The sequence below is a fragment of the Pongo abelii genome, chromosome 10 (assembly GCF_028885655.2).
Source record: "Pongo abelii isolate AG06213 chromosome 10, NHGRI_mPonAbe1-v2.0_pri, whole genome shotgun sequence".
Taxonomy (NCBI): domain Eukaryota; kingdom Metazoa; phylum Chordata; class Mammalia; order Primates; family Hominidae; genus Pongo; species Pongo abelii.
The window spans coordinates 13,536,219-13,563,082 of record NC_071995.2 but is presented as its reverse complement, the minus strand read 5'-3'; the positions used below and the strand labels follow the sequence as shown (position 1 = coordinate 13,563,082).

The window sequence follows — 26,864 nt, the reverse complement described above, 5'->3', positions numbered from 1 at the left end:
TTCTTTGTCATTGTTTTATTTAAAATGTGATTGTCTCTGATTAGAAAATACAGTCATGAGGGCTAAAAACTGAAATGATGTGAAAAGGCATCCATTAAGCAGTGTTGCGCCACCACCCTCTCCATCGGTCCTATCTCATGGGGGTGGGGAAAATGAAGACAGAACGCTTTGCCTTGCTTTGCAATCCCTCCTTTGAAGGCCTTCCCTCCCAGGAAGCCAATGTTCATTTGATGTGGAAGAGGGGTCCTGTGTTTAACCAGAAGCTGTCCTCCCCCATCCCTTCCCCATGGCTTACATGCAGAAGGGAGAGGAGATGACCAGAGGAGAAATCAGGGGAAGAAAAGGCAACAGGGGAGGCAAAGGAAAAGGAGAGGAACACTTAAAATATACAGTGAAATTTGAGTAGGAGTCTCTACTCAAAGACTTCTCTGGGAAGTGTCCAGAATTGACCACACAGGTGCTGATGGTAGAAAGAACACAGAACCAAAACCCTGATCTAGTTGCATTAACTCCATTAGGCCTGAGTTCCTCTGTAAAATGAAGACTGTGGAGGCACCAACTAGAGGATTTCTGTGACCTTCTCAAACTCTAAAATTTTTGGCACTGGACTGTTCCACTTTGAAGGGTCAAGAAAGAATCTGGAGGTTGCAGAAATCAGGGTCAGGCACACACACACACACACACACACACACACACACACAGATCCAGCAGCATCCTTGGAACATCCTGAAGTCAAGAAAGGCACAGCACTGTCTGCCCCAATAGAAGGAATTCCAGAAAACAGCCACGAGGTTGGGACACAGTATTTCCAAAGAGGGCAATCTACAAACTAGGGGTTGATTTCCCAGTTCCTGGATCTCAGCAGTCAACACTCGAGAAGGATTTTTTTCTGAAGCTGCCACCTCCAATTCTGAAATAATCCCATGTTTCAGATTGGGGCCGGGACAGTGGCAAACCTGCAGACCCTGGCAGCAACATGAGGGCAAGGAAGGGAAAGGTCAGCTGGGCACAGTCCAGTTCTCAGCAGTAATGACAGAAATGAAGGAAGGAAGCTCAGAATGAGTGCACGGGGGAAATGGGTTTTGCTGATGCATTTCCAGGGCCGGCGGTACTCTTTGTTTTGGCACACTTTTCCTGACAAACAGCCAGTGTTCTCAACACATAAATACTAGTCGATGTTAACAACAACAGCATATGAGACCGTTCTCCGTAAAGATGCCAGATTGCATGCAAATGGACTGGAAATACCTTGGAGGGTTTCACAAAAATAAGACAAAGGGCAAAGGAACTTTGCCAAAGGAGATGGAGAGCAATTCTTTAAAGATAGTGGGAGGGAGGAAGCAAAGAGCTCATGAATACAAGCCTCTTAAAATGGGACGCATTTGCCTCGTGCCTACTGAATGTCTGCAGCTCAGCTTGGTGCCCCGCACAGGATAGCGGCTTTAAGTGGCTGCCTTTGCAAGGCTCGGAGGCCCTGAGGGTTGATGCCTGATGTGTCAGCGCCATCTAGTGGAAACATGGGGCATGGCCGCTTTGGACAGCCTCAGCCTAAAATGAGAGGCAGAGAGACACGCTCTATTTCCCATCTCACAATGAAAGATGAGAGAAAGGCTGTTGAGTTTTATTTCATCACCGCCCATTTTGGTCAAAGGAGATGCCACTTTGGCTCCAAGTCATCAATCACCTGGCAACACCCAAGGACCAGGCTGGGCTACATTTGCACATTCCATTTCAGCCCAGGTAGAGATGGAGACACTTATAAGAACGGCTTCGGAATCTTCTCCAGTTTGATTCTCAGATGCCAAAGCCTGCAGGCCATGAGAGGTCCCTACTTATACAGAAGAGCTATCCTTTGGTACCCTCTCCAAAGAAAAGAAAGAGTAAAAAAAATAATTTTTAAAAACAGCTTATTTGTGTGCAGAAGGTGTGAGACCTGAAGATGAGTTAACAGCAGCAGCAGGGGGAGGAGGGGTGACAGGTACTGCTCAAATGAGCAGCAACCTTCTGCCACCTGGCAAGAACAGGCGTTCAGTGCAGGGTGGCCTGCTCGTGCAGACTCCAGAGACCACTGCGTTTCTTAGAAGGGAAACAACAGGGCCGGGCGCGGTGGCTCATGCCTGTAATCCCAGCACTTTCAGAGGCCAAGGTAGGTGGATCACGAGGTTTGGAGTTCGAGATTAGCCTGGCCCATATAGTGAAACCCTGTCGCTATTAAAAATACAAAAATCAGCCGGGCATGGTGGAGGAGGAGGAGGAGGAGAAGGAAGAAGGAAGAAGGAGAAACAACAGTCCAGAGATGATGCCATCTCCGGGGAGAGGTTGACTTGAGGAAGGCAGCCATGGGGATAAAAGCTCCCACAGATCCTTTTCCCTAAAAAGAAAGCAGGCCGGGTGCAGTAGCTCACGCCTGTAATCCCAACACTTGTGGGAGGCCAAAGCAGGAGAATCTCGAGTTCAAGACCAGCCTGGACAACAGAGCAAGACCCCCACCTCTACGAAAAATATATTGTGTGTGTTTGTTTTTCAAGAAGTGATTCAAATTGCTGCTCAGATTTTAAAACTTACTATAACTATCAGTGTAAAGATCCATGCCTGTATCCTGTTTCATTTTTATACCAACTTGGTAAAAATGCTGTTCTTGACACCCTGTCCTCCCTATCCTCCCTCAAACCACATGTGATCTCTGAAAAAATAAAATTAGCCAAGTGTGGTGGTGCACGTCTGTGGTCCTAGCTACTCAGGAGACTGAGGCAGGAGAATCACTCGAGCACAGAAAGTTGAGGCTGCAGTGAGCTATGATTGTGCCACTGCACTCCAGCCTGGGCCGTAGAGCTAGACCCTGTCTCAAAAAAAAAAAAAATGCTGATCCAGAGTATTTTGTAATTTTACCTTTTACTCCTCCTGCCTTGCTTGGTTAGTAGTACGAAGACCAGAGAAGGAAAGAAAAGATGGAAGGGAGGCTGGGCATGGTGATTCCCACCCATAATCCCAGTACTTTGGGAGGCCGAGGCGGGCGGATCACTTAAGATCAGGAGTTCAAGACTAGCCTGGTCAACATGGTGAAACCTCGTCTCTACTAAAAATACAAAAATTAGCCAGGCGTGATGGCACACGCCTGTAATCCCAGCTACTCAGAAGGCTGAGGCACAAAAATCGCTTGAATCCAGGACGTGGAGGCTGCAGTGAGCTGAGATCATGCCACTGCACTCCAGCCTGGGTGACAGAGTGAGACAGAAAAAGGGGAGAGAGAGAGAGAGAGAGAAGGAAGGAAGGAAGGAAGGAAGGAAGGAAGGGAGGGAGGGAGGGAGGGAGGGAGGGAGGGAGGGAAAGGAAAGAAAGAAAGAAAGAGAAGGAAAGAAAGAAAGAGAAAGAGGGGAGGGAATATGCATTTTTTGAGTCCCTAGCCTATGATAGATAATATATGTGAAACCACATTGCTTTCTTCTCACAACAAACCTCATTAGGTCACACCTCCTGGGAAAGACCAGAAGGATCTGTGTCACTATGTGTCCTTCCCCCTTTTCAGTACAAAGATAGGCTAATCTTAGTGCGAAGCCTACCAACCAAACCTTTGCAGCATATAAACATCCCTAACTCAGCACATCATCCGCTCACCTCCACCTCCCTCGCCTCTGCCTCACTCTGGTTTTTCCTTTTGATGAAAAGCAGAGTGTCAGGCTCTTAGGAAGTAACTCCCTGACTTAGCTACACATTTTTACATGTCACTCAGTTTCTGTGTAGAGGGATTTTTTTTTTGCATAACGAAAGAGAGATTTCCTATTGCTCTGCCCTATAGAGCTGTTTCTTGGATTAAGTCAATTATCATGGTTAGGTATCACATGTCTTTGCCGAGAGACATTTGTGAACTAATTCTGTCAAACAGGGGATCTGGATTTGTCCTCTCCCACAATTAGACCTTGGGTGAAACATGGAACCAGCTTTGAGTTATCCTCCCTGCCTCTCCTGGGCTGCCAAACCCCAAGCCAAGGTTGCCACTCCTCTGCCTTTCTGGAGTAAAACCTCAGGCCCTGTGATGATCCTGGCTCTCACACCATTGACAGCCTCAAAAATGAGGGGAAACACACTTGTTTTAGAGGCAACAGGAGAGACCTATGAAGAAGGGTCAAGTACAAACCCAAAGGAAGTGAACCTTGAACTTCAGCTCCAACATGAAGCTCTCAGGGAAGCCCGTGTTCTATCTCCCAGAGTCTAATGCTCACTACTGGTAACTGCTGTCACCACTGTGTAATGGTGGCCACCACATCTTTATTGCATACTCAGGTGAATAACTTATTATACAATGAACACTCCTCCATTAGGAGACCATGGCCACTTACAGAATGCAGCCGTGAATGCGGTAAATCTATTTACAGAGGCTGGGGTGCAAGATGAGAGAAGTATCAGCCCCAGGAATTTAAAGTGAGAATGATCTACAAATTCTCCTGACAAGGAGCAACCGGGCTTGTGCTAGTGAGGTCTGAAAGAATTCCTGGCAGAGCATAGCGGGAGATTAGATCTAGGAATTGACTGCAAGTTTGGGGACAGTGCAAAAAGAGAGGGGTGACCTGTGAATTGGTGCTGGGGAGCTGCTGAGGCCCAATGTGAGGCAGCACCAGAGAGATGAGTAAATTTAGGGTGATCTTTAGCCTCTCCTACCCAGGCAAGAAGGGTTGGGGAGCAGGGGTGCCAGCAAGTTGGCTTCCAGTGTAGATTCAGGTCGGTGGACTGAGAGACAGGCTTTTGCTGTTTTTGCTCAGATGTGCGGGTCTGCTCTGGGCCAAGCAATCCTCAAAAAACCCACTGCGAGTTAGAGGAGCAGGCCCTCAGAGCTGTGTGAGCCAGTGTGCGCTCAGATGACCAGACCTTTAGTCCATGGAAAATAACAGCAAGATTAAGGGTCTAGGCTGGGAACTGTGGCTCACGCCTGTTGTCCCAGCACTTTGGGAGGCGGAGATGGGAGGATTGCTTGAGCACAGGAGGTTGAGGCTGCACTGGGCTGTGATCGTGCCACTGCACTCAAGCCTGGGTGACAGAGCAAGATCCTGTTTCAAAAAACAAACAAAAAGAGTAAGGGTCTAAACTTGAGTTGCCTGAGACTCCCACTTAAAAGAAGTATCCTAAGGATGAGACAAAAAAAAAAAAAAAAAAAAAAACCCTACAGCGCCGCTAAGAACTGGAGTCTTATTAGCCCACATCAGCCCCAGCATGGAAGAATTGTGGTTGAGGCTGGGAGGGATGCAAGCTGTTCCCGTAGGGTCTTGTACAGTTTTCTCAGAAGACTCAAGATTTCACCCACATCCCTTTGAGCTCCCGCTGGATCTGCCGCCCGGCTGCATTTGTCCCACTCTTCAGGACAGAGTTAGCTGCCCTCTTTCTTTCCTTCATAGTTTTTGTAAGGGCTCGGCCAAGCGTGGGCCCGTGGGATGGAGAATTCCTTTTGGGGAGGCTGGTTCTGAAAAGGAAACAGTCATATCGTGAAACCCACTCCAGTTCCTGCCATTTCAACAGGTCTCAAGTCTGGGCAGGAGTCTCATTTCCTTCCCTTTCTCCCAGGCCTCCCACCCCCAAGTCCTCTCTATGCCAAGCACTCATTCTTACCCACTAACCCCATGAGGCCGCTTAGAGGAAAAAAGACCCATCATTCCTTCAAGTGGCCCTCTAGGGGCCATGAGAAAGGGAACATCGTCTGTTTCCAAAGGATCAGTGTTCCTGAGGTGCTAATGCCTTTGATGAAGAGGGAGAAAAAAATCACTTACCTGTAGCTGAAAATGTGTGGAATAGGGGGCATAGAGCGTGTCCCCTGTCTCTTCAAAACCTGAAACAGAGGAAGAGGAGAAATTAAAGCATTGGGGCCCCCACCTATGTTCATCCCATTGTATCACTTATCACAGTGTGACATCTTGCCCATTTCATTGCCTGTCTCTCCAGCAGACCTTAAGTTTCTTGGAGGGAGAAAGACTAGGTCCTCAAGCCTAGGACCAGGCACAAAGCAAACACAATACTGCTTGAATGAATGAATAACTATGATGACTAGGGACGCCCCTTTTCAGAACTTCACCAGAGCCCCACCTCATCCTAGGACCACTTCAAAAGCGCATTTGAAAAGTCATGGGCTGGGCACGGTGGCTCATGCCTGTAATCCCAGAACTTTGGGAGGCCGAGGCGGGCGGATCACAAGGTCAGGAGATCAAGACCATCCTGGCTAACAAGGTGAAACCCCGTCTCTATGAAAAATACAAAAAATTAGCCAGGCGTGGTGGCGGGCGCCTGTAGTCCCAGCTACTCGGGAGGCTGAGGCAGGAGAATGGTGTGAACCCAGGAGGTGGAGCTTGCAGTGAGCCGAGATCACACCACTGCACTCCAGCCTGGGCGGCAGAACAAGACTCTGTCTCAAACGAAAAAAAAAAAAAGAAAAAGAAAAGTCATAAAAACCAGTCATTTCAGATATAGATCTGGCCAGGGGTGTACCTAGAGTGAATCTCACTGGGGATTTACCTATTTCCTTAACTGCCTGCCAAGGAAAATATGTATATATTTATATCATTTTCTTTGGGAAGAGGCAGGATTGATGAGCAACTGTTTTCTGTGTATTTGGGGAAAACCAGAGGCTTGGGAAAGAAGGATAAACACATGCAATCATCATTAATGCAGTTCAAAGCAATTCATTTATTTCCCACCAAATTTATGGGCCCAATTTGCTGAACAAACACTTAAACGCCTTTATGTAAGAGATCGTGGCCAGGCACGGTGACTCACACCTGTAATCCCAGCACTTTGGGAGGCCTAGGCGGGCAGATCACGAGGTCAGGAGTTCGAGACCAGCCTGGCCAAGATGGTGAAACCCCGTCTCTACTAAAAATACAAAAAAATTAGTTGGCCATAGTGGTGCACATCTGTAATCCCAGCTACTCGGGAGGCTGAGGCAGGAGAATTGCTTGAACCTGGGAGGCAGAGCTTGCAGCGAGCCAAGATTGTGTCCCTGCACTCCAGCCTGGGTGACAGAGCAAGACTCTGTCTCAAAAAAAAAAAAAAGAGAGATCGTGAAGCACATAAGGATTAACCAGAATGATCCCTCCTTGCAGCTGACACTGGAGAGTAAGGAACATATGACAAGTACATAAATAACAATGCAATGAGACAGACCCTGATAAGAGCATTTCAAAGTCCTACAGATGCACAGGGTGGAGTGATTACCAGGGGAAACTGGGGAATGCCTGATCCTGGAGAAGGGCAGAAGAGGGAGATGGCCACGCCAGGCAGAGGACAGACACACCTGGAGCACAGGCACAGGCAGGAAAGCACAGCGACTTGGTTCATCTGGACTGCGAGCAGTTTCAGAGGTTGTTGGTTCCAACTGTGGAAGGGCTCAGGAAGGATTTGATGGGATGGGGTGGCTCAGGGGACCCAGGGAGGAAAGTGAGCAGCAAAGCATGGAGGCCAGAGAAGCATTTTAAGGGAGAAAGCTGACAGTGGCCCTTGAAATGAATGAAGGAAGGAAGACTCATCAGTGAATGAGAACAGGAAGTACAGGAGTGAGGTGATGGAGTGAAGCCACGGAACGGACAGGAGGGGCTGGGGGTGGTTAAATAACCCCTCCTGCCCTCCTCCACCTCCCTTCAGACTTCCAAGTGCCCTAGAGAGGGACCATAGCTGCAGTGAGTAGCACCAGGAAGTTCCACACCTCAGGCTTAAGAGCAAAAGAAAGATCTATTTTTAGCTGGAGCTTGGAGGTTCCTCATTCCCATCCCAAAACCACCCACCCCCTGTGATTAAAGGTCAGTGTAAACCCTGGAGACCAATGAATAGGTCCCTATGAGCAGGAGTACTTTCTGGCCATCAGTTTAGCCTCTTTTGCTTATGAAAACAACACGAGAACATCTGGCTTCTCACAACTCCAGATAAGAGCAAAATCATTTGACTCTTTTTTTTTTTTTTTTTTTTTAATAGAGATGAAGTCTTGCTATTTTGCCCAAGCTGGTCTCAAACTTCTGGGCTCAAGCAATCCTCCCACCTCAGCCTCCCAGAGCGCTAGGATTACAGGAGTGAGCCACCACGCCTGGCCTGAATCATTTGATTCTTGTATGTCAAATATGATCTGTTCCTTCCCATGGGCCCAGAAACACACACAAAAAATGTGGTTCTTCGCACTAAACCAGAATCCCTACCAATTTTACGGAGACTTCCTGCTGGTTTATGATAAAAGGGCTTTCTCCCTTCTCTGCTCTGTGATCACTGCAGGAAATCATGGCTTGGTTTTATGCACTGAAATCTACAAAGGCTCCACATTTCTGGAAGGAATGCCTCGTTATCTTTTATAAAAAACACAACCTCACCTACTTATTGCTGGGAATTTGTCTCGTTATCCTTTTTCCATTTCTTTGCTGCATCTTATTTTGATGCACAGAAACCTCTGAGGTGTTCTGCCCCACAGGAAATTACGGCACAAGAAAGGGGAAGTGAGGAGGGCTCTCCCAGTCTACACCAATTGTATAAAGTACTCAATAAAGACTCCAGAGGCCAGCTTCTTGTTCTACTTGTCTCTAACAGGCTGGACAATTTTAAGCAAGATCTGAGCCTTAAGGAACTTATCTATTCTGTCAAGGGTATAACCTGGAAAATCTTGCATGTTCCTTACAGCTATAATATCCTATGATTCTCCCCCACCTTTCTACGAGGGATTCTCTGCCTAGCCAGGCTGCGTCTGTACCTTGAGTGATTTCCTCTTGAGAGTAGGCTCTGTTCTCCACACCATAGCTCTTCTTCATGAGTTGAGGTTTACAGAAAGCATCCTCAACAGGATAATCCATGGGGTTTCGTTGCTTTGTGAGCAGCCAAAACTCGGGACTAACATAAGCCAACAGGAACACCCAGCCATTGGCAGCCAAAGCAGAGCTGAGGATGGTGTCATCCCACCTGTGGTCAAAGTCAGGAATCATGAGCAGGGTGATCCAGGCCACCCAGATGGCAATGGAGAGGAGCATCGTGAGGTAGACATGGGCCCCATGTCTCTTCCAGCCCGTGAAGGAACCACAGAAGATAAAGGAGGACATGAGGAAGGTCAGCGCCATCAAGAAGAGGACGTAGATGAGCAGGAGGACAAAGTCTTCATTGCGACGAGGAGCAGAAAGCTCAGAAAAGACATTGACGTTGGTCCTATTCATGGTCAGGACAATATATTCAATAGCAATGACATCCTGGACTAGGCTGAAGCCCACGGCCAGACCTAGAATCACCAACAGGGAAAGGGGCTTCCTCCCTCGGACGAGCTTGGTCAGATTGAGAGCATGAGCCAGCAGGCAGGAGAAGCAGATGGAAAAGAGGATCCCAAAGAGGAAGAAGCGTGTGGGCCCTGTGCTCCCATCCAGTCTGATGATGAAGGCAAAGGTGAGGCCAAAGATGCCCAACACACCCAGGAGGAAGAGAAACTGAGTAGGCAGCATTTTTCGCCTGTTGGAGTCCTGCACCTTGCAGATGAGGATCGGGAGAGCGAGCATGAAGGCCACCGAGGTCACAACCCCGGCTGTGGCCACTGTTTCTAGGACGATGCCCCAAGCTTCAGCCTTATCACAAAGTCTGTAGTACTTGGATTTCAGGCCACTGTGGCAACCATCAGGGACTGTTGTAGCCATTCTGTACCTGCAGAAAAGGAATGTTGGAGTGGGGAGAAGGTAGTGAATCTCCTAACACAGTCTTCAGACACAGAAGACTAAAAAAGGATTAGCAAACCTATTTTGCATGTTTAGCCAGAGTTTTGACTTTGAGCTTACTACGTTAAGTAAAGCTACTAACTTTCCCCTACCTCCTGTAGTAAATTCTAAAACCTGTTGAAGAACAGGAAGAAATCTCTTATGTCCCTTCCCCCAGTTTAACTATATTAATATTTACCTTAAAGCCAGAGAACCTAACACTCCGAAGAGGTATTTTGAAGCCTAATCTCAAAAAGCTTCACAGGGCTGGACGTGTTGGCTCATGCCTATAATCCCAGCACTTCGGGAGTCTGAGGCAGGAGGATCGATCATTTGCTCTCCGAAGTTTGAGACCAGACTGGGCAACATAGCAAGACTCCATCTTTATATAAAAAAAATTAGCTGGGCATGGTGGCACGCACCTGTAGTCCCAGCTACTCAAAAGGCTGAGGTGGGAATATTGCTTGAGTCCAGGATTTCAAGGATGCAGTGAGCTATGATCACATCACCGCACCCCAGCCTGGGCAACAGAGCAAGACCCTGTCTCTTGAAATATATATACATCTATATATTACAAATAACCTGCCAGGGTTCCTGATATTTTTTTTTTTTTTTGCTAGTGTTTTCTTAGGAATTAGTGAACATGGAACTATCTAAACTTGAAGTTAACACTTTAATCATAATTTCGCAGCTTCTACCTTTGGCCCTGATACAGTTATCATTTGTAAGCATGCTATTCTCTCATGGATAAGAGGAGTTATCTGAATGGTAAATTTTTCTTTTTCTTTTTTTTTTTTTTTTTTTTTTGAGAGAGTCTCGCTCTGTCACCCAGGCTGGAGTGCAGTGGCACGATCTCGGCTCATTGCAAGCTCTGCCTCCCGAGTTCAAGTGATTCTCCTGCCTCAGCCTCCCAAGTAGCTGGTACTACAGGCATGTGCCACCATGCCCAGCTAATTTTTTTTTTTTTTTGTATTTTTAGTAGAGACGGGGTTTCACCGTGTTACCCAGGATGGTCTCTGAATGGTAGATTTTTCTACAGAAGGCCGAGCATTCCCTTCTGAGCCAGCGGCTGGGTCCTCTTCTTAGGCTCTGTGGTTCAGAATGATTCTGCCCCTCCTCCTTAAGATTTGTTTTTGGGTTTTATTGTTGTTTTTTTTTTTTAGACAGAGTTTCGCTCTTTTTGCCCAGGCTGGAGTGCAATGGCATGATCTTGGCTCACCGCAACCTCCGCCTCCTGGGTTCAAGCAATTCTCCTGCCTCAGCCTCCCAAGTAGCTGAGATTACAGGCATGTGCCACCACGCCCAGCTAATTTTGTATTTTTAGTAGAGATGGGGTTTCTGCACGTTGGTCAGGCTGGTCTCAAACTTCTGACCTCAAGTTGGTCTCAAACTGCTTCGGCCTCCCAAAGTGCTGGGATTACAGGTGTGAGCCACCTTGCCCGGCCTCCTCCTTAAGATGTGTAAAGATGGCTCCACTAATTCCAAAAAGTTATGAAAGCGGTCTTGTCTGTCACAACCAGCTCTAAATTGGCTACCTGTAAAGAGGAACGTCCTAGATGGCACATAAATAGCGGGTAATCCAACAAAAAATAATCTTCATAGCTAACATGTTCATTTTTAGTATGGCTCCAATTTTTACTCCTTTTTTGGGGGCTGGGGGGAACAGAGCCTCGCTCTGTCACCCAGGCTGGAGTGCAGTGGTGCGATGTCAACTCACTGCAAGCTCCACCTCCTGGGCTCAAGCCATCCTCCCCCGATATCAGCCTGCTGAGTAGCTGGGACTACAGGCGTGCGCCACCACACCCAGCTAATTTTTGTATTTTTGTAGAGACGGAGTTTCACCATGTTGCCCAGGCTGGTCTCAAATTCCTGGGCTCAATCAATCCTCCTGCCTCGGCCTCCCAAAGTGCTGGGATTATAGGTGTTGAGTCACCCCGCCCGGCCTCGAATTTTTACTTCTAATCACTCTATATATACATTACTTACTTCATTTCATAGCAACCCTATGAGGTAAAACTATTATCCCTATCTTACAGATGAGGAAACTGAGGCAGAGAGAAGTCAAGTTACATGCCCAACATCACACAACCAGGAAATGGCAGAGCCAGGATCTGAATCCAGGTTGTCTGGTGCCAGGACCCAGGTTCTCAAGTACTCTACGTGTCTCCTCTCAAATTAGCCTTAAAATGAGATCTGAGATATCCTTCTCTCTCTCCTTCTCTCTACGTCTCTTTCTCTCTCTCCCTACCCCTCCCCTCATCAGATGCCTCATTATGACTCTGGTTCCACTCTCCTAGTTCAGCCCCAGGAGGATAGGAGATCCCAGGTAATGGACCATCCACAAAGCGAGAAATCTACTTACTCATTCGGATAATCAGGAATCCACTAGCTGTATTACAGTTTACTTCCCATATATCTGTCCTTAATCTGTCAGGAGAAAGGCTTCTTTCTCTGCCCCTACAATCTTCATGTGAATTTTAGACCCAGCTCCTTGACCATACCCCTAGGAAATCTAAGTCCTCAGGATTCAGGGCACAAGTGGGAAGATAAATTGGGAAATTGGAAAAGAGAAAGGAGTGTCCCCATTTCCTCAAAACAGGTGGCTCACAAATTCCAAAGTCAATGTCAAATAAGATGTTGAGATTCAACAAGGCTAGACATAACTATAGTCCAGTTTCTGAACAATTTCATTCAAGTTATTTTATTGCTTATTTAAGTGTCTTCTACACTATTCTTTTCATTGTGTTCCATGCTTTTTGGGCATGGGATTTTTTTTCTTGAGTTTTTTGTTTCCCGATGAGATTGTTCACGTGGCATTAAAAAGTTTTGAACGGACTAGAAGAGAACTATGTTGTGGCAGGAAAGAGGCCAGAGTTAGAGGAAGGGAAGGCTCGCAGAGGTCACCTCCAGCCCTAAAGAAGGACAGAGATGATGCAGCAAGAAATCCAAAACAAGAGGAAGGACTGGGGTTGGGAAGCAGGAAAAGATACAAAGCATCCCTTGAATCCTGCCTCTTTCCTTAGAGCAGAAAAAACAGCTCAGAAAAAACAACCTTCTTGGCCGGGCACAGTGGCTCATGCCTATAATTCCAGCACTTTGGGAGGCCAAGGCGGGCATATCACCTGAGGTCAGGAGTTTGAGACCAGCCTGGCCAACATGGAAAAACCCTATCTCTACTAAAAATACAAAAATTAGCCGGGCATAGTGGCATGCACCTGTAATCCCAGCTACTCGGGAGGCTGAGGCAGAAGAATCGCTTGAACCCAGGAGGCAGAGGTGCAGTGAGTGGGGATCACGCCACTGCACTCCAGCCTGGGTGACAGAGAGAGACTCCATCTCAAAAAAAAAAAAAACACACACACACAATTTTCTTTTCCACTAGAAGAGATAGTCATCTTACCAAAATTATTTAATTCATATAGCAAGTAGGAAAAGATTGTACATATGTATATATGCAATATGTACATATGCATACATACGTATGATACATATGTGAATATCATGTGAATATATATTATCACAGTATTATGTATAGTGTGTTAAAGTGACATCAGATATAGCTTAAATCGATCTTCCTGAATTTTAATAAAATTTGGCTCTCCAATCTTAACTGTATTTTATGTAGTCATTCATTCAACAAATACTTACCGAGCACCACTATGTGCCAATCACTCTTCTAAGCACTCAATGGTAAAGGCAGAAACAGACACGTTTCCACTTCTACCACAGTAGAAGAGAGAGATGGATGGCACCTGTCACTATGGCCATGGGCCTCCCACAGCCTTCCCTCACAGTGGGTCTGTCACCTGCACACTCTGCCCTCCTGGAATCTACACCACAGCCATCGCTACCACAAGCAGAGCACAAAGAATGGGCTATACCTCTACAGGGCAGTGCAGAATGAGAAACAGGAAGAAAAAGGCAAATGAGGTTCAGATATAGACAGCCCCTGCAATCCAAGCACCCAAGTCTGATCCGCCTTGCCTACAAATGTCCCCTCTTTGGTCCCCTCTTTGACATGGGAAAGAGGAGGTGTGAGGGCTCTCCCAGGCTACACTGTGAATGTGGAAGAGGAAGACCCTATTTCCTTCAAGGGCGGCGTGGGGAGGGAACTCAGGCCCTGTGCATTTCACTGTGTCTCTCCACACCCCGGCAGATTAATCACCAGGGTGTTGTCTAGCAGGAAAGGTATTTCCCTCTTCCCTTTGATCTCTCCCTCTCCCTGCCCCTCCCTGCCAATTGCTCCTTCCCCACCCATCAGGTATTACAGTTTGTGGACAAGTAGTTGTTATCATAATTACCCGATCGTTATGAGGGACTTGATCCTTATGAAGGACTTTGAACCCGATGACTCTAAATCTTGACAGAGGTTGAACAGTTCTGGTACTGGACAGACAGGAGGTAAGGCAGAGCCCCCATCTAGAACCTATAGGCTCCTCTTCCTGTGCAGCTGCACAGGAGGGTGCTGAGTCTCAGGGCCTTATAGCACCCACAGATCAGGATCCAACAAGAGAAATGGCAGTGGGTGTAAAGAGAAGAAAAAACCAGTTTCCCTAAATGTCACCTCCACCTCCCACCTCCCAATCATGCAACAGGGAATGGAGAAATAGTTCTTGAAGTACCTTTAAAACATTATTTAGGTCAGGCGCAGTGGCTCAGGCCTTTAATCCTAGCATTTTGGGAGGCCGAAGCGGGCTGATCACTTGAGCCCAGGAATTCAAGACCAGTCTGGGCAAGATGGTGAGACCACTGTCTCTAGAAAAATAAAAATGTAAAAATTAGCCAGGTGCGGAGGGGCACACTTGTAGTCCCAGCTACTCAAGAGGCTGAGGAAGGAGGATTGCTTGAGCCCAGGATTTCGAAGCTGCAGTGAGCTATGATCACATCACTACATTTCTGCCTGGGAGATAGAATAAGACCCTGTGTCTATTTTTAAAAAATTAAAAATTAAAAAAATAACTTGTTTTCATTATAGAAAGTTTTATAATGGAGTCCCATGTATCCAGCACTTCATTTCAAAAATTATTACTGTATGGCCAATTTTGCTTCATCTGCATTCCCCACCCCACTCCCTAGACTATTTTTAAGCAAGTCTCAGACATCATATAATTTTATCTATAAATAGTATGTGTATTTTTTTTCTTTTTTCTTTTTTGTTTGAGGCGGAGTTTCGCTCTTGTGGCCCAGGCTGGAGTGCAATGGCGCAATCTCGGCTCACCGCAACCTCCACTTCCCAGGTTTAAGCGATTCTCCTACCTCAGCCTCCCGAGTAGCTGGGATTACAGGCATGCGCCACCACGCCTGACTAATTTTGTATTTTTAGTAGGGACAGGATTTCTCCATGTTGATCAGGCTGGTCTCAAACTCCCGACCTCAGGTGATCTGCCCCTCTCGGCATCCCAAGGTGCTGGGATTACAGGCGTGAGCCACCTTGCCCAGCCCTTTATTTCTTTTTGAGATAGATTCTCACTCTGTCACCCAGGGTGGAGTGCAGTGGTGTGACTGTGGCTCACTGGAGCCTTGACTTCCTGGGCTCAAGGTATCTTCCCACCTCAGCACCCCCGAGAAGCTGAAACTACAAGTGCATGCCACCACACCTGGCTAATTTTTTTAATCTTTATTTTTTGTAGAGATGGAGTCTTGCTGTGTTCCCCAGGCTGGTCTTGAACTCCTGGCTTCAAAGGATCCTCCCCTTCTCGGCCTCCCAAAGTGCTGGGATTACAGGTGTGAGCCCCCATGTCCAGCCTAGAATGTCTCTCTAAAAGATAAAAACTCCTTCTTAACCACACTTTAATAACTAACAAGAATCCTTTATTATCAACTATCTAGTTAGGATTCATATTTCCCAATTCTCTCACAAATGTCTTTAAAAAAAAAAAAAAAAAACCTTCTTAGTCAATTTTTTTTAATCTGGATGACTAATTAGTTTGGAATTATCATTCTTAATTCACCTCAGTTAGCCTCCCCCACCCCATCCCTAAGATGATGGGGATTGCTCAACAAGTCTAAAATGTTCTGAGTACTTTGAATTTAGTAAGAGGAAAATAAAACTCACTGGAGTTATTAATAAACAAGTCTGCACTGAAAGGGTGCCATGTTGCCCAGAGAATGACCCAGGTAAGGGAAAGACACCAGGGGATTGGAAGAGACGGACAGGGTTCTGAAAAACTGAAAATGATTTCTAGAAAGCAGCATTTGAGAGGGAAAAGAGAAGTGATCAGCATTTAGGAATATGAACTGTCTGGAGCTAGAGAAACAGCCTGGGAGAGGAGCAAAGGGCTACAGCAGGAAGGAGAAAAGAGAATGAGACTAGCAGTGGTTTGGATATTATTTGTAACCAAAGTCAAAGGACGGGAGATCTAGAGTCCAGCCAACAAAGAACTTGCTCCTATAAAGACCAAATGGACCCCACCCCTTCACTTGACGTAGAGGTCCTTTCCTCCAGGATGGTTTTTTTGTTTTTTTTTTTTTTTTTTGATGCCCAAGTCTGATGAGACACACATCTCATAAATTCTCAGACACTCTCAGCTTTTCCTCCCGTAGCACTCATTACACAACCCAGCCTGTCAGTAAGTCTGTGTCTCCCTCTAGACTCAGAGGCTTTCTGCAGGTGGAGACTGAGTCATTAAACGTTCTCTGTCCCCAGCCACTTGCCTAGCACCTGATGCTCAGTAAGTACCTAACCAGAATAGATGAGGCAGCAAGAGAATGGCGCCTGGTGTGTGGGGTAAGGGGAGTCAGGAGGAGGACGGGCTGCTGGTGAGATAGGGTAGGATGGGCTGTGCCTGGTTTCCTCTCAAGCCCCCAGGCTGCTATCCTTAGTTCTAACCACCTTTCCTCCCACCCTCCTTCTCACGCAGGCTGCCAAAAATTGCACTTGGGTCTGAGATTAGGAGCGCCTGGCCATGTCTGAACCCCGCTCCTATCTTAGTGGCCACAGGTGGCTCCCAGGAAAGCATGAATCCTGAGGTTTTACTGGTAAGCAGGGAGGGATTAACTGGGATCTAGTCATGTGCTCCACCCAGTACTCAGTGACTAAACCCTGCACTTCGGAGGGAGATGGTAATGTTTCAGCATGAGTAGCCTCTGGCCTTGGGCATGAGCAGCCTCTGGGCTTGGGCATGAGCAAAGAACTTTGAGTATGAGGACAAGACCCTCTTCACTTATTCCAGCTGCTAACAGTTAACACACAGCCATCCAGTAACACAAGGATGCCCACAGCTGAGATCCTAGAATCACTTGGTGCTGTCTTAAACCTTTTTGGAATGAATCTACGCATGAAAGAAAGGGGTCTTTGGTTCTTTTGTTTGTTTTTTGGGTTTTTTTGGTTTTTTTGTTTTTTTGAGATGGAGTTTTTACTCTTGTTGCCCAGGCTGGAGTGCAATGGTGTGATCTCAGCTCACTGCAACAACCACCTCCCAGGTTCAAGTGATTCTCCTGCCTCAGCCTCCCGAGTGGCTGGGATTACAGGCATGCGCCACCACACCCGGCTAATTTTGTATTTTTAGTAGAGATGGGGTTTCTCTATGTTGGTCAGGCTGGTCTCGACCTCCCGACCTCAGGCCCGCCTCGGCCTCCCAAAGTGCTGGGATTACAGGTGTGAGCCACTGAGCCCGGCCCCAAAAGAAAGGTTTAAAAAACCAGTGGGGTAGAGGGAGGGGGAAGGGAAGAATAAGAAAAAGAGGAAGAGGGAGGAAAGGAAGACGAGGGCGAAGTCATTTCTTGGGCTCAACTCCAAGCCCTCTGTTCCTCCTCCCCTTTAGGGAGAAGGGGTTTCAGCTGCCAGGCTGTGTGAACAAGTAAGTCACTTGACCTCTCAAAGCCTCCTCTCATCTATAAAATGCAGGACACGCTGCTGAACTACGTGGTCTGAACTCATGTTCAGCTCCACCATTCACCCACCTGGGGAGCTTCATGCACAAAACTTCCAGATCTCTTTCTTTCTCCCTCTCATCCTCATTCTTGCCCCATCTCCTATCCCTAAAAGAGTATGTGCCACAAACTCCTATCCAAACTAAAAGCCAGGGCTGGAGGTAAGGTTGAAGGGTCTGAAGAAGAGGCACACCAGGGGACTGCCCACCTGAAGGACAAAGCCAGAGGCTCCTAGAGCAGCGCTGACCCTAGACATGGCCTTGACTGACACACGGCACTGACCACTGTGCAGGGACAAACGTGAACATGTGATGAGTCTCCCACTTTGGGTTTCTAACCTGAGACTCCTCTTCGCAACCAGAGAGATGGGGAAAGTGTCTAGAGTTGCTTGTGACTAGGCCTGGAAGTTTGCCCATGCTTATTCTACACAGTCCTTCCCAGAGCATCTGAGAATGAATCACCTGGGGCCCAGAACCTTGCAAAGACAAATGGACTTTGTCTTCCTTCCTATGAGATTTCTCTCATTCTGTCAAAATGTGTCTTCACACCAGCCCAGCCCTGAAAATGTGTGACTTTCTAGCATTTTCATTTTCTCTCTATTCTCGAATTGCTACATTCAATCAGTAGTAATAACAGTCATGATGTAATTATGAGTAAGAATAATGACAGCCACTGTCACCTCCTGAGTCCTATTATGAGTCAGGCACTATGCTGAGTAGTTATGTGTTTTTACACATATTCTCTCATTTACATCCTTTTACATCCATTATCTCATTTAACATGCCTACAGCCCATTTTATAGGTGAGAAACCTAACTGAGAAAGAGGAAGGTACATGTCTAGTGTCACATGGTCAGGAAGAATAGCTCTTTGTGAGTAGTCATAATCATAATTCCATCCTCCTTTTCACCTCTAAATCACTGTCGTCATCTCTAGAGCTTTTCTCCCTGACCCCAACCTCTCTCCATTTAAACCACCACATATTCAAGCCTTGGCTTGCTGAGGAGTCTCCAAAACAAGCAACCCTGGCCGGGCGCAGTAGCTTACACCTGTAATCCCAGTACTTTGAGAGGCCGAGATGGGAGGACCACTTGAGCCCAGGAGTTTGAGACCAACCTGGACAGCATAGTGAGACCCGTGCTGTACAAAAAAAAAAATTAAAAATTAGCTGGGTGCTAATTTAGCCAGGATCACACCTGTGATCCACCTACTCGGAGGGTGAAGCAAGAGGATTGCTTGAGCCCAGGAACTCCAGGCTGCAGTGAACTATGATCATGCCATTGCACTCCAGCCTGGGCAACAGAGTGAGACCCTGTCTCAAAACAAAAAACTAAATAAATAAATAAAAATAAAAGTGTGGCCACTGCCCTTGGGAGGAATAATAATCACACTGACATACAACTAAGAAGTTATAGAATACATCGGGAATGCTGAGGGCACATGGAAAACAGTGACCCATTCTACCTAGTGGGGTTTTAAAAAAATTGTTTTTAATTTTTAATGCTTTAGGGAAGAAAGCAGGGAGATGAAGCATGAAAGACAAACAGGAAATGGTAGGAGATTTTTATGAAGGTAGAAGAGACAGGGCTTAGGGAATGGAAAAGCCCAGGTTAACTCCCAGGTTTCTGGCTTAGGCAACTGAGTGGCACCATTGTCAGAGCCTAGAAATACAGGCTTGCAAGGAGAGATGCTAAGTGTAGCTTTGTTGGGTCTTTGATAAATATGCGACCTGCAAGGGGAGCTATCCAGGAATAACAAGAGTCAAAAGACCCAAGTCCTCATGAGAGTTTCCTCTGAGCCATGTATGGTTTCCTTTCTTTTCTTTTCTCTTTTTTTTTCTTTTGAGACAAGGTCTCTGTGTCACCCAGGCTGGAGTGATGCAATGGCACAATCACAGCTCACGGCAGCTTCGACTTCCTGGGCTCAAGTGATCCTCCTACCTCAGCCTCCTGAATAGCTGGGGCAGGTGCGCACCACCACATCTGGCTACTTTTTGTATTTTTTGTAGAGGTGGGGTCTTGCTATGTTGTCCAGGCAGCTCTTCAACTCCTGAGGCTCAGGTGATCTGCCCGCCTCAGCTTCCCAAAGTACTGGGATTACAGGCACGAGCCACTGCTCCTGGCCACATACGGTGTTATTTAATCCTCACAACAACCCTATTATTATGCCTCCCTTTAACAGCTGAGGAAACTGAGGCACAGAGAAATTACATAACTTGCCCAAGATTACACGGCTCTTAAAAGCCAGGCTCCTTGACACTGGGTGTGCTGTCTCTGCACCGTGGGCATATGGGTTGGTGCTCAGGAGAGGTTTGGGCTGTAAGCACAGACTGGCAGTCATCACCTAGAGTGGTATTTGAAGCCTCGAGAGGCGACAAGATCACATGTGAAGCCAAGGACAAAACCATGTGGAGCACCATCTCATTTAGGTAGGAGTCCACAAAGGAGGTTAAAAAGAAATTATCGGCCGGGCACAGTGGCTCACACCTGTGATCCCAGAACTTTGGGAGGCCGAGGCAGGTGGATCACCTGAGGTCAGGAGTTAAGAGACCAGCCTGGCCAACATGGTGAAACCCCATCTCTACTACAAATACAAAAATTAACCAGGTTTGGTGGCTCACGCCTGTAGTCCCAGCTACTCAGAAGGCGGAGGCACAAAAACCGCTTGAACCGTGGAGGCAGAGGCTGCAATGAGCTGAGATCACGCCACTGCACTCCAGCCTAGGCAACAGAGTGAGACATGGTCTCAAAAAAAAAAAAAAAAAGCAGCATATTCTCTCCTTTTTGTCTGTCACAGCAGATCCAGCCCCAGTTTGAGCTTCAAGGCCTTTCTCCAATTAGTCCTCCCACCTGTCTCCTCCTTCCTTCCTAACTCCCCTCTCCACCTCTATGCAAGGCAAGCAAATCTTCCTAGAGTTCTGTATTTTCCATCTGGAAGGGAATTTGGGTTCACTTAAGGTCTTCTCATGCTCTTTGCCTCAACACAAGAATTATTCTCCTAACCAGAAAGATCCTCTCGCTCCTATTTATGATCCACTTACCATATTTCTGCAAAACTTTGCCCAAGATTTAACCTCTATCATGAGTTTTTTTAAATTATTATCATTATTACTATTAATCCGATAGCCTTTTGTTTTGTTTTGTTTTTTAAGACAGGGTCTTGCTCTGTCACCCAGGCTGGAGTACAGTGGCGCGATCTCAGCTCACTGCAGCCTCTGCCTCCCAGGTTAAAGCGATTCTTGTGCCTCAACCTCCTAAGTAGCTTGGATTACAAGCATGCGCCACCACACCTGGCTAATTATTATATTTTTAGTAGAGGCAGGGTTTTGCTATGTTGGCCAAGCTGGTCTCGAACTCCAAACCTCGTGATCCATCTATCTCGGCCTCCCAAAGTGCTAGGATTATAGGTGTAAGCCATCGCACCTGGACTTGAAATCCTACTGCACTCTAAATGTGTTGATCTCTTCATAGTTTTTACAATTAAATATTTCTTGGCACTCAAATTTTTCCATATCTGTGTTATATATTACAAATTAATATCAGTGCTGAGCTGCCTATCAGACAACAAGTTTCTTTTTTTTTTTTTTTTTTTTTGAGATGAAGTCTCGCTCTTGTCACCCAGGCAGGAGTGCAGTGGCGCGATCTCGGCTCACTACAACGTCTGCCTCCCGGGTTCAAGCGATTTTCGTTACTCAGCCTCCCAAGCAGCTGGGACTACACGCGCACGCGACCATGCCCAGCTGGTATTCGTATTTTTAGTAGAGACGGGGTTTCCCCATGTTGGCCAGGCTGGTCTTGAACTCCCTACCTCAGGTGATCCACCCGCCTTGGCTTCCCAAAGTGTTGGGATTACAGGTGTGAGCCACCGTGCCCAGCCAGACAACAAGCCTCTTAAGAAAACAGAGCAAACTTCTATTTGTTGGTATCCCCCTTACTCTGTACTCTACACAGTGATTGCTGAGCAAATGCTTTGGACTAAGACTGAGTGCTGAATATTTACCCAAAGCAAGTTATTTATTGGCAAGTGTGAGTAATGAGGAGGGAAATTTTTTGAAGATGAATGTGTGCGGATGTTAATCCTCGTATTTCTACTCAGGCGGAGTTCTTCTAAGGGAGAAGTCCCACAGAAATCCTTCTGCCCTTGATAAAGGATTAGTTATAAATGCAAAGTGTCTACAGGGAAATCTCCAGGATCCCCTATTCTGGGTAGCCATCCCAATTCAGATGACATAAAAGTGATGAATCATGGCAATAACTTATGAATAACATCTGAATAACATCACTGAATTGAGTTTCTATGTAATAATGAGAGAAAATAAGTCATCATAGCACCACAGGCAGATCAAAACAAGTATAAGCACGGTGTTCATCCTAATTTCTACACTTCCAGGTAGTTCCCTGGGCATATTACCATCTTCCTGTTATTCTAAACAAAACATGTAGACTTGATTAATGTGAATATAAAATGAAATACTGGAAATCATTTTTTAAATAAAGCTTAATATTTTGAGTGAAGCTTCTAAATCTCTTATGCCCAGAATTCAAAGAAATGAAATTTCCAGAAAATAGGAAAATAAAGTGAAATCCTCTACTAGTATACTATCTTTTTTGTGTGTGTGTGAGATGGAGTCTCGCTACATTGCCCAGGCTGGAGTGCAGTGGCGTGATCTCGGCTCACTGCAAGCTCCACCTCCCGGGTTCACACCATTCTCCTGCCTCAGCCTCCTGAGTAGCTTGGACTACAGGCGCCCACCACCACGCTCGGCTAATTTTTTTTTTTTCTTTTGTATTTTTAGTAGAGACGGAGTTTCACTGTGTTAGCCAGGATGGTGTTGAACTCCTGACCTCGTGATCTGCCCGCCTCAGCCTCCCAAAGTGCTGGGATTACAGGTGTGAGCCACTGTGCCAGCCCTCTACTAGTATACTATCTTAAGGCTCTCAAAGATCCCTTCATTTAAATATATTATTCTGATACATAAGGGTAATATTCACTGGATCCAACAAGTTCAAAGCTAAACTGATCACCTCTCCTTACAAGCTTATCTTTCAAAGCCCTGAGAATGACACTACCATCTACTCAGTTGCCTAGTAGATCTAAAAATATGATATATACTGTCTAATGCAGAAGGAGATGGAGATGACCAAACCATATGGCCTAAAATTAGATGACAATAACAAGTAACTATTATTACAAGAAATGTAAATGGTAACTGTTTTATTTTGAAAAAAAAAAAAAAGACTAAACTATATCATACCTAGAAGAACCTAATTTAAAACAAAAAGATACACAAGAGTCAAAAGCAAAAGAACAGAAAGAAATGAAAATAAACTCAAAAAGAAAAATACTAACAGATAATATTTATTTAACAAGTATTATGTGTCAGACACAAAGTTAAATAAGTTGTTCAAGGTAAAATAATTGAGCAGAAGTTAAGGTTTTAATATCATACAAAGTTGTAATCAAAGCAAAAAGGTATTATATTGACCAAAAGGCTTGTTTTATAATAATTAGGGATGCTCTACACTGAAGATAAAACCATCCTGGGCCAGGCACGGTGGCTCACGCCTGTAATCCCAGCACTTTGGGAGGCCGAGGCGGGTGGATCACGAGTTCAGGAGATCGAGACCTTCCTGGCTAACACGGTGAAACCCTGTCTCTACTAAAAATACAAAAAATTAGCCAGGCGTGGTGGCGGGCACCTGTAGTCCCAGCTACTCAGGAGGCTGAGGCAGGAGAATGGCGTGAACCCGGGAGGCAGAGCTTGCAGTGAGCTGTGATCACGCCACTGCACTCCAGCCTGGGTGACAGAGCGAGACTGTGTCTCAAAAAAAAAACCATCCTAAACTTTTATGCACCAACTAATATAGCACCAAAATACATAAAACAAAAAGTACTGAAGGCTGGGTACAGAGGCTTACACCTATAATCCCAGCACTTTGGGAAGTGAAGGCAGGAAGATTGCTTGAGCCCAGGAGTTTGAGATAAGGCTAGGCAACATGGCAAAACCCCATCTCTACAAAAAATTTAAAAATTAGCCAGGTGTAGTGGTGGGTGCCTGTAGACCCAGCTACTCAAGAGTCTGAGGCAAGAGGATCACTTGAGCTTGGGAGGTAGAGGTTACAGTCAGCCAAGATTGTGCCACTGCACTCCAGCTGGGGCAACAGAGCAAGACTCTGTCTCAAAATAAATAAATAACTGCTGAAAATACAAGGAGAACCCAAAGGCAATACTATAGTTGTATGAGACTTTCATACTTTCATACTTCTTTACCAGTCCTTGGCAGATAAAATATATAATATGAATAAGAACATGGTAAAATTGTGTAAATGTTCTATGGATACTTAAATAGAAATATTCTCTATCTTCATATCTTATTAGATCTCCATTACTAATCATATAATTCAGATCCTCTATATCAGTGATCAGCATAGATTTTCTATAAAGGGCCAGGTTATAAGCAATTTACTCTGCAAGCCACACATTTGTAGCATGAAAGTAGCATAGATGATATATAAACAAATGAGCATTGCTGTGTTTCAGTAAAATAGTGGATTACAGGTGGTAGCTCATGCCTATGATCCCAGAACTTTGGGAGGCCAAGACAGGCAGATCACCTGAGGTCAGGAGTTTGAGACCAATCTGGCCAACATGGTGAAACCCTGTCTCTACTAAAAATACAAAAATTACCCAGGCGTGGTAGCAGGCGCCTGTAATCCCAGCTACTTGGGAGCCTCAGGCAGGAGAATGGCTTGAAACCGGGAGGCGGAGGTTGCAGTGAGCCGAGATCCCGTCACTGCACTCCAGCCTGGGCAATAAGAGCGAGACTCCATCTCAAAAAAAAAACAAAAACAAAACAAAACAAAACAAAATCACTTTATTTACAAAAAGAGGCTATAGGCCATATTTGGTCCATGGACCATAGTTTGCCATCCCTACTCTATTATGATTGCTTAATAGGAACTATGGTCCATGGTCCAAATGGAACATTTGCCAAAAATGAGCATATTTAGAATACAAAGACAAATCTGGAATTCTAAAATAAGAAATGTGCAGACCATATAGTCCGACCACAGTGCAATAAAAATGAGAATAAAAGAAGAAACAAACACCCTGAACTACTCAGGAAGTCAAAGATTCCTCAAGCAAAAATACTATTCAATTTATTGTTTGCTATACCGCCATATTAATTCCTCAGCTTAATCTTTGGACTTTAATTAGTAGTGGACCCAGAATGAGAAGAATAAAATCACACCGTCAAAATTGTTCTTCATACCCTGTTGTCTTCGATTACCATTCAAGACTAGAATACAAAAAAGCCAGTTCTAAAGAGGACTTCCAAGGCAACGTGTGCAGATAGAGAGGGGCTAGACTCTAAACACAGGAGAGGAAATTGGGGGCCTCCCCAAGACCCCTATGAGGAACTCAGGCCCAGCCCCTTGCCTGATCACAGTTCCATGTTCCTGTGGAGCTGTGAGGAGAAATCAGTCTTCCTGACTCAAGGTTGAGAGCTCTTCCCGGGAAACCAAAGGATTCTGCTCATTCCATTCTGCCCTTGAAGCACTCACCTCTCCACACCCTTGGAGAGGCCCCTTGTCTCCCATGTAGCGCCTCTCCCAGCCCTTCCTTCCCCTCATTCCTTCCCTCACCTAGCAGACACCAGCATGCAAACCTGGAGGGTGCGTGCCCCCTCCGCCCTCACCCCTCCCGTGGTCCCTCGCCCACTGTATCTGAAGTAGCTGAAGTGTTCCCCTTCAGGAATGAACCCACAGCAGTGGTTGATTCTGCCGAACCCTTCAACAGGTGTGGTGTTTACACAAGCCTCTGAGGAGAAAATCAGCATGGAAAGAAGTCAGGAATGGAAAGTCCTTCAAATTCCTTGATTCTGAGCAGGTTTCAGCTGTTAGCTAGCCTTTCCCATGGATGTTTAGAGCTATGTGCTAGCCTTTCTCATGGATATTTAAAGCTATTTGTGGCCGGGCACGGTGGCTCACACCTGTAATCCCAGCACTTTGGGAGGCTGAGGCGGGCGGATCACCTGAGGTCGGGAGTTCGAGACCAACCTGACCAACATAGGGAAACCACGTCTCTACTAAAAATACAAAATTAACAAGGAGTGGTGGCGCATGCCTGTAATCCCAGCTACTCGGGAGTCTGAGGCAGGAGAATCGCTTGAACCTGGGAGGTGGAGGTCGCGGTGAGCTGAGATTGCACCATTGCACTCCAGCCTGGGCAACAAGAGTGAAACTCCATCTCAAAAAATAAAATAAAGCTATTTGCCAGCCTTCCCCATGGATGTTTAAGGGACCAGATTGAACAGCATCTATGCTATTCCCAAGTCCTATCTATAAAGTCGGTGGTGGAAGGTGAGCTCTCAGTGCACATTCAACTTTTGTCTGTCCCAGGTTCCTGAGCAACTCAAGAGACATCAGAGTGGAACTGACCGCCCACGCATCAAGAGAAAAGGGATGGGCTTCTAGATCGAATTCCCAAAACTCAGAAGGGCTTTTTGCAGCATCTGGGTAAAATAGCAGCTGTCACTGTGTCCTCCCTCCTGCCTCTGCCCCTTGTTTCCCACTCCCCCTCCACTCCCAGTCCCTTCGGGTCCTCTGAGATCTTTCCCCCTCTATTCTTTTCCTTCAGAGTGGTCCCAGAGCTGCTCACCTCCTGCCTGGCCGGATTCCACCTACTCAAAGTTTGTAGAATGTGTCGGAGCAGAAACTATTACCCTGATTATCTCTTTGCTCTCCGCCTCTACCTTAGCCTGGGAAACCCGCAAAGGAAAAAAAAAAAAAAAAAAAATCTGAGTTGTTAAAGTAGAGGAACTGTTTCCTAAGGAATTTTTTTCTCATAGCCAACTGTATTCCATTACCAGGATTTCTCTCCTCTTCTATCTCACCCCTCCCAACGCCCCGCTCTCCCCAGACGATTTAAATCCGGAGGCCCGAGCGCTCTGGGCTCCTGGGCCCTCACTTACCCTAGTGCCTAGGCGTTGGCAGTGAACTTGGTGCTGCTTCCCACGCGCAAGAGGGCAGCAGGCGAGCTCCTCAGTGCTGGGGGAGCCCTCGGACAGCTATCCCGCCCTCGCACTCTGAGCAGTTGTTATAAAGGCGTCCCTCGCCGGAGGGAGGGAACGAGCGAGGGGTGAGCAGAGGGACAAGGAGGGGGAGGGTCGAAGGAGAGGACACGCCTATTCCAGTTCCACGGCACTTCATGCTGTTATGAAAATAAAGTCCCCGTGCCAGGGAATGACCCAAAAACCGTCTGACGTCAGAGGCACAGTCACCCCTGGAAGCTGGGCGGGGGTGAC

General features: G+C 46.3%; 1 protein-coding gene across 1 annotated transcript; it reads right to left on the bottom strand.

Annotated features, from left to right (window-relative positions):
• Positions 1–26,864, bottom strand: GPRC5A (G protein-coupled receptor class C group 5 member A). Its single transcript, XM_024257065.3, has 4 exons — positions 26,532–26,864; positions 8,708–9,636; positions 5,757–5,815; positions 1–5,452 (listed from the first exon to the last, which is right to left on the bottom strand). The coding sequence occupies exons 2-4, from the start codon at positions 9,627–9,629 to the stop codon at positions 5,360–5,362; spliced, it is 1,074 nt and encodes a 357-aa protein (XP_024112833.2). The 5' UTR covers positions 9,630–9,636; positions 26,532–26,864; the 3' UTR covers positions 1–5,359.

Coding starts and splice junctions, on each gene's coding strand:
- GPRC5A (XM_024257065.3), bottom strand. CDS start 9,629: ATGGCTACAACAGTCCCTGATGGTTGCCACAGTGGCCTGAAATCCAAG. Junction 5,816..8,707: donor TCAAGAGGAAATCACTCAAG/GTACAGACGCAG, acceptor CCTCTGTTTCAG/GTTTTGAAGAGACAGGGGAC. Junction 5,453..5,756: donor CCACACATTTTCAGCTACAG/GTAAGTGATTTT, acceptor TTTCCTTTTCAG/AACCAGCCTCCCCAAAAGGA.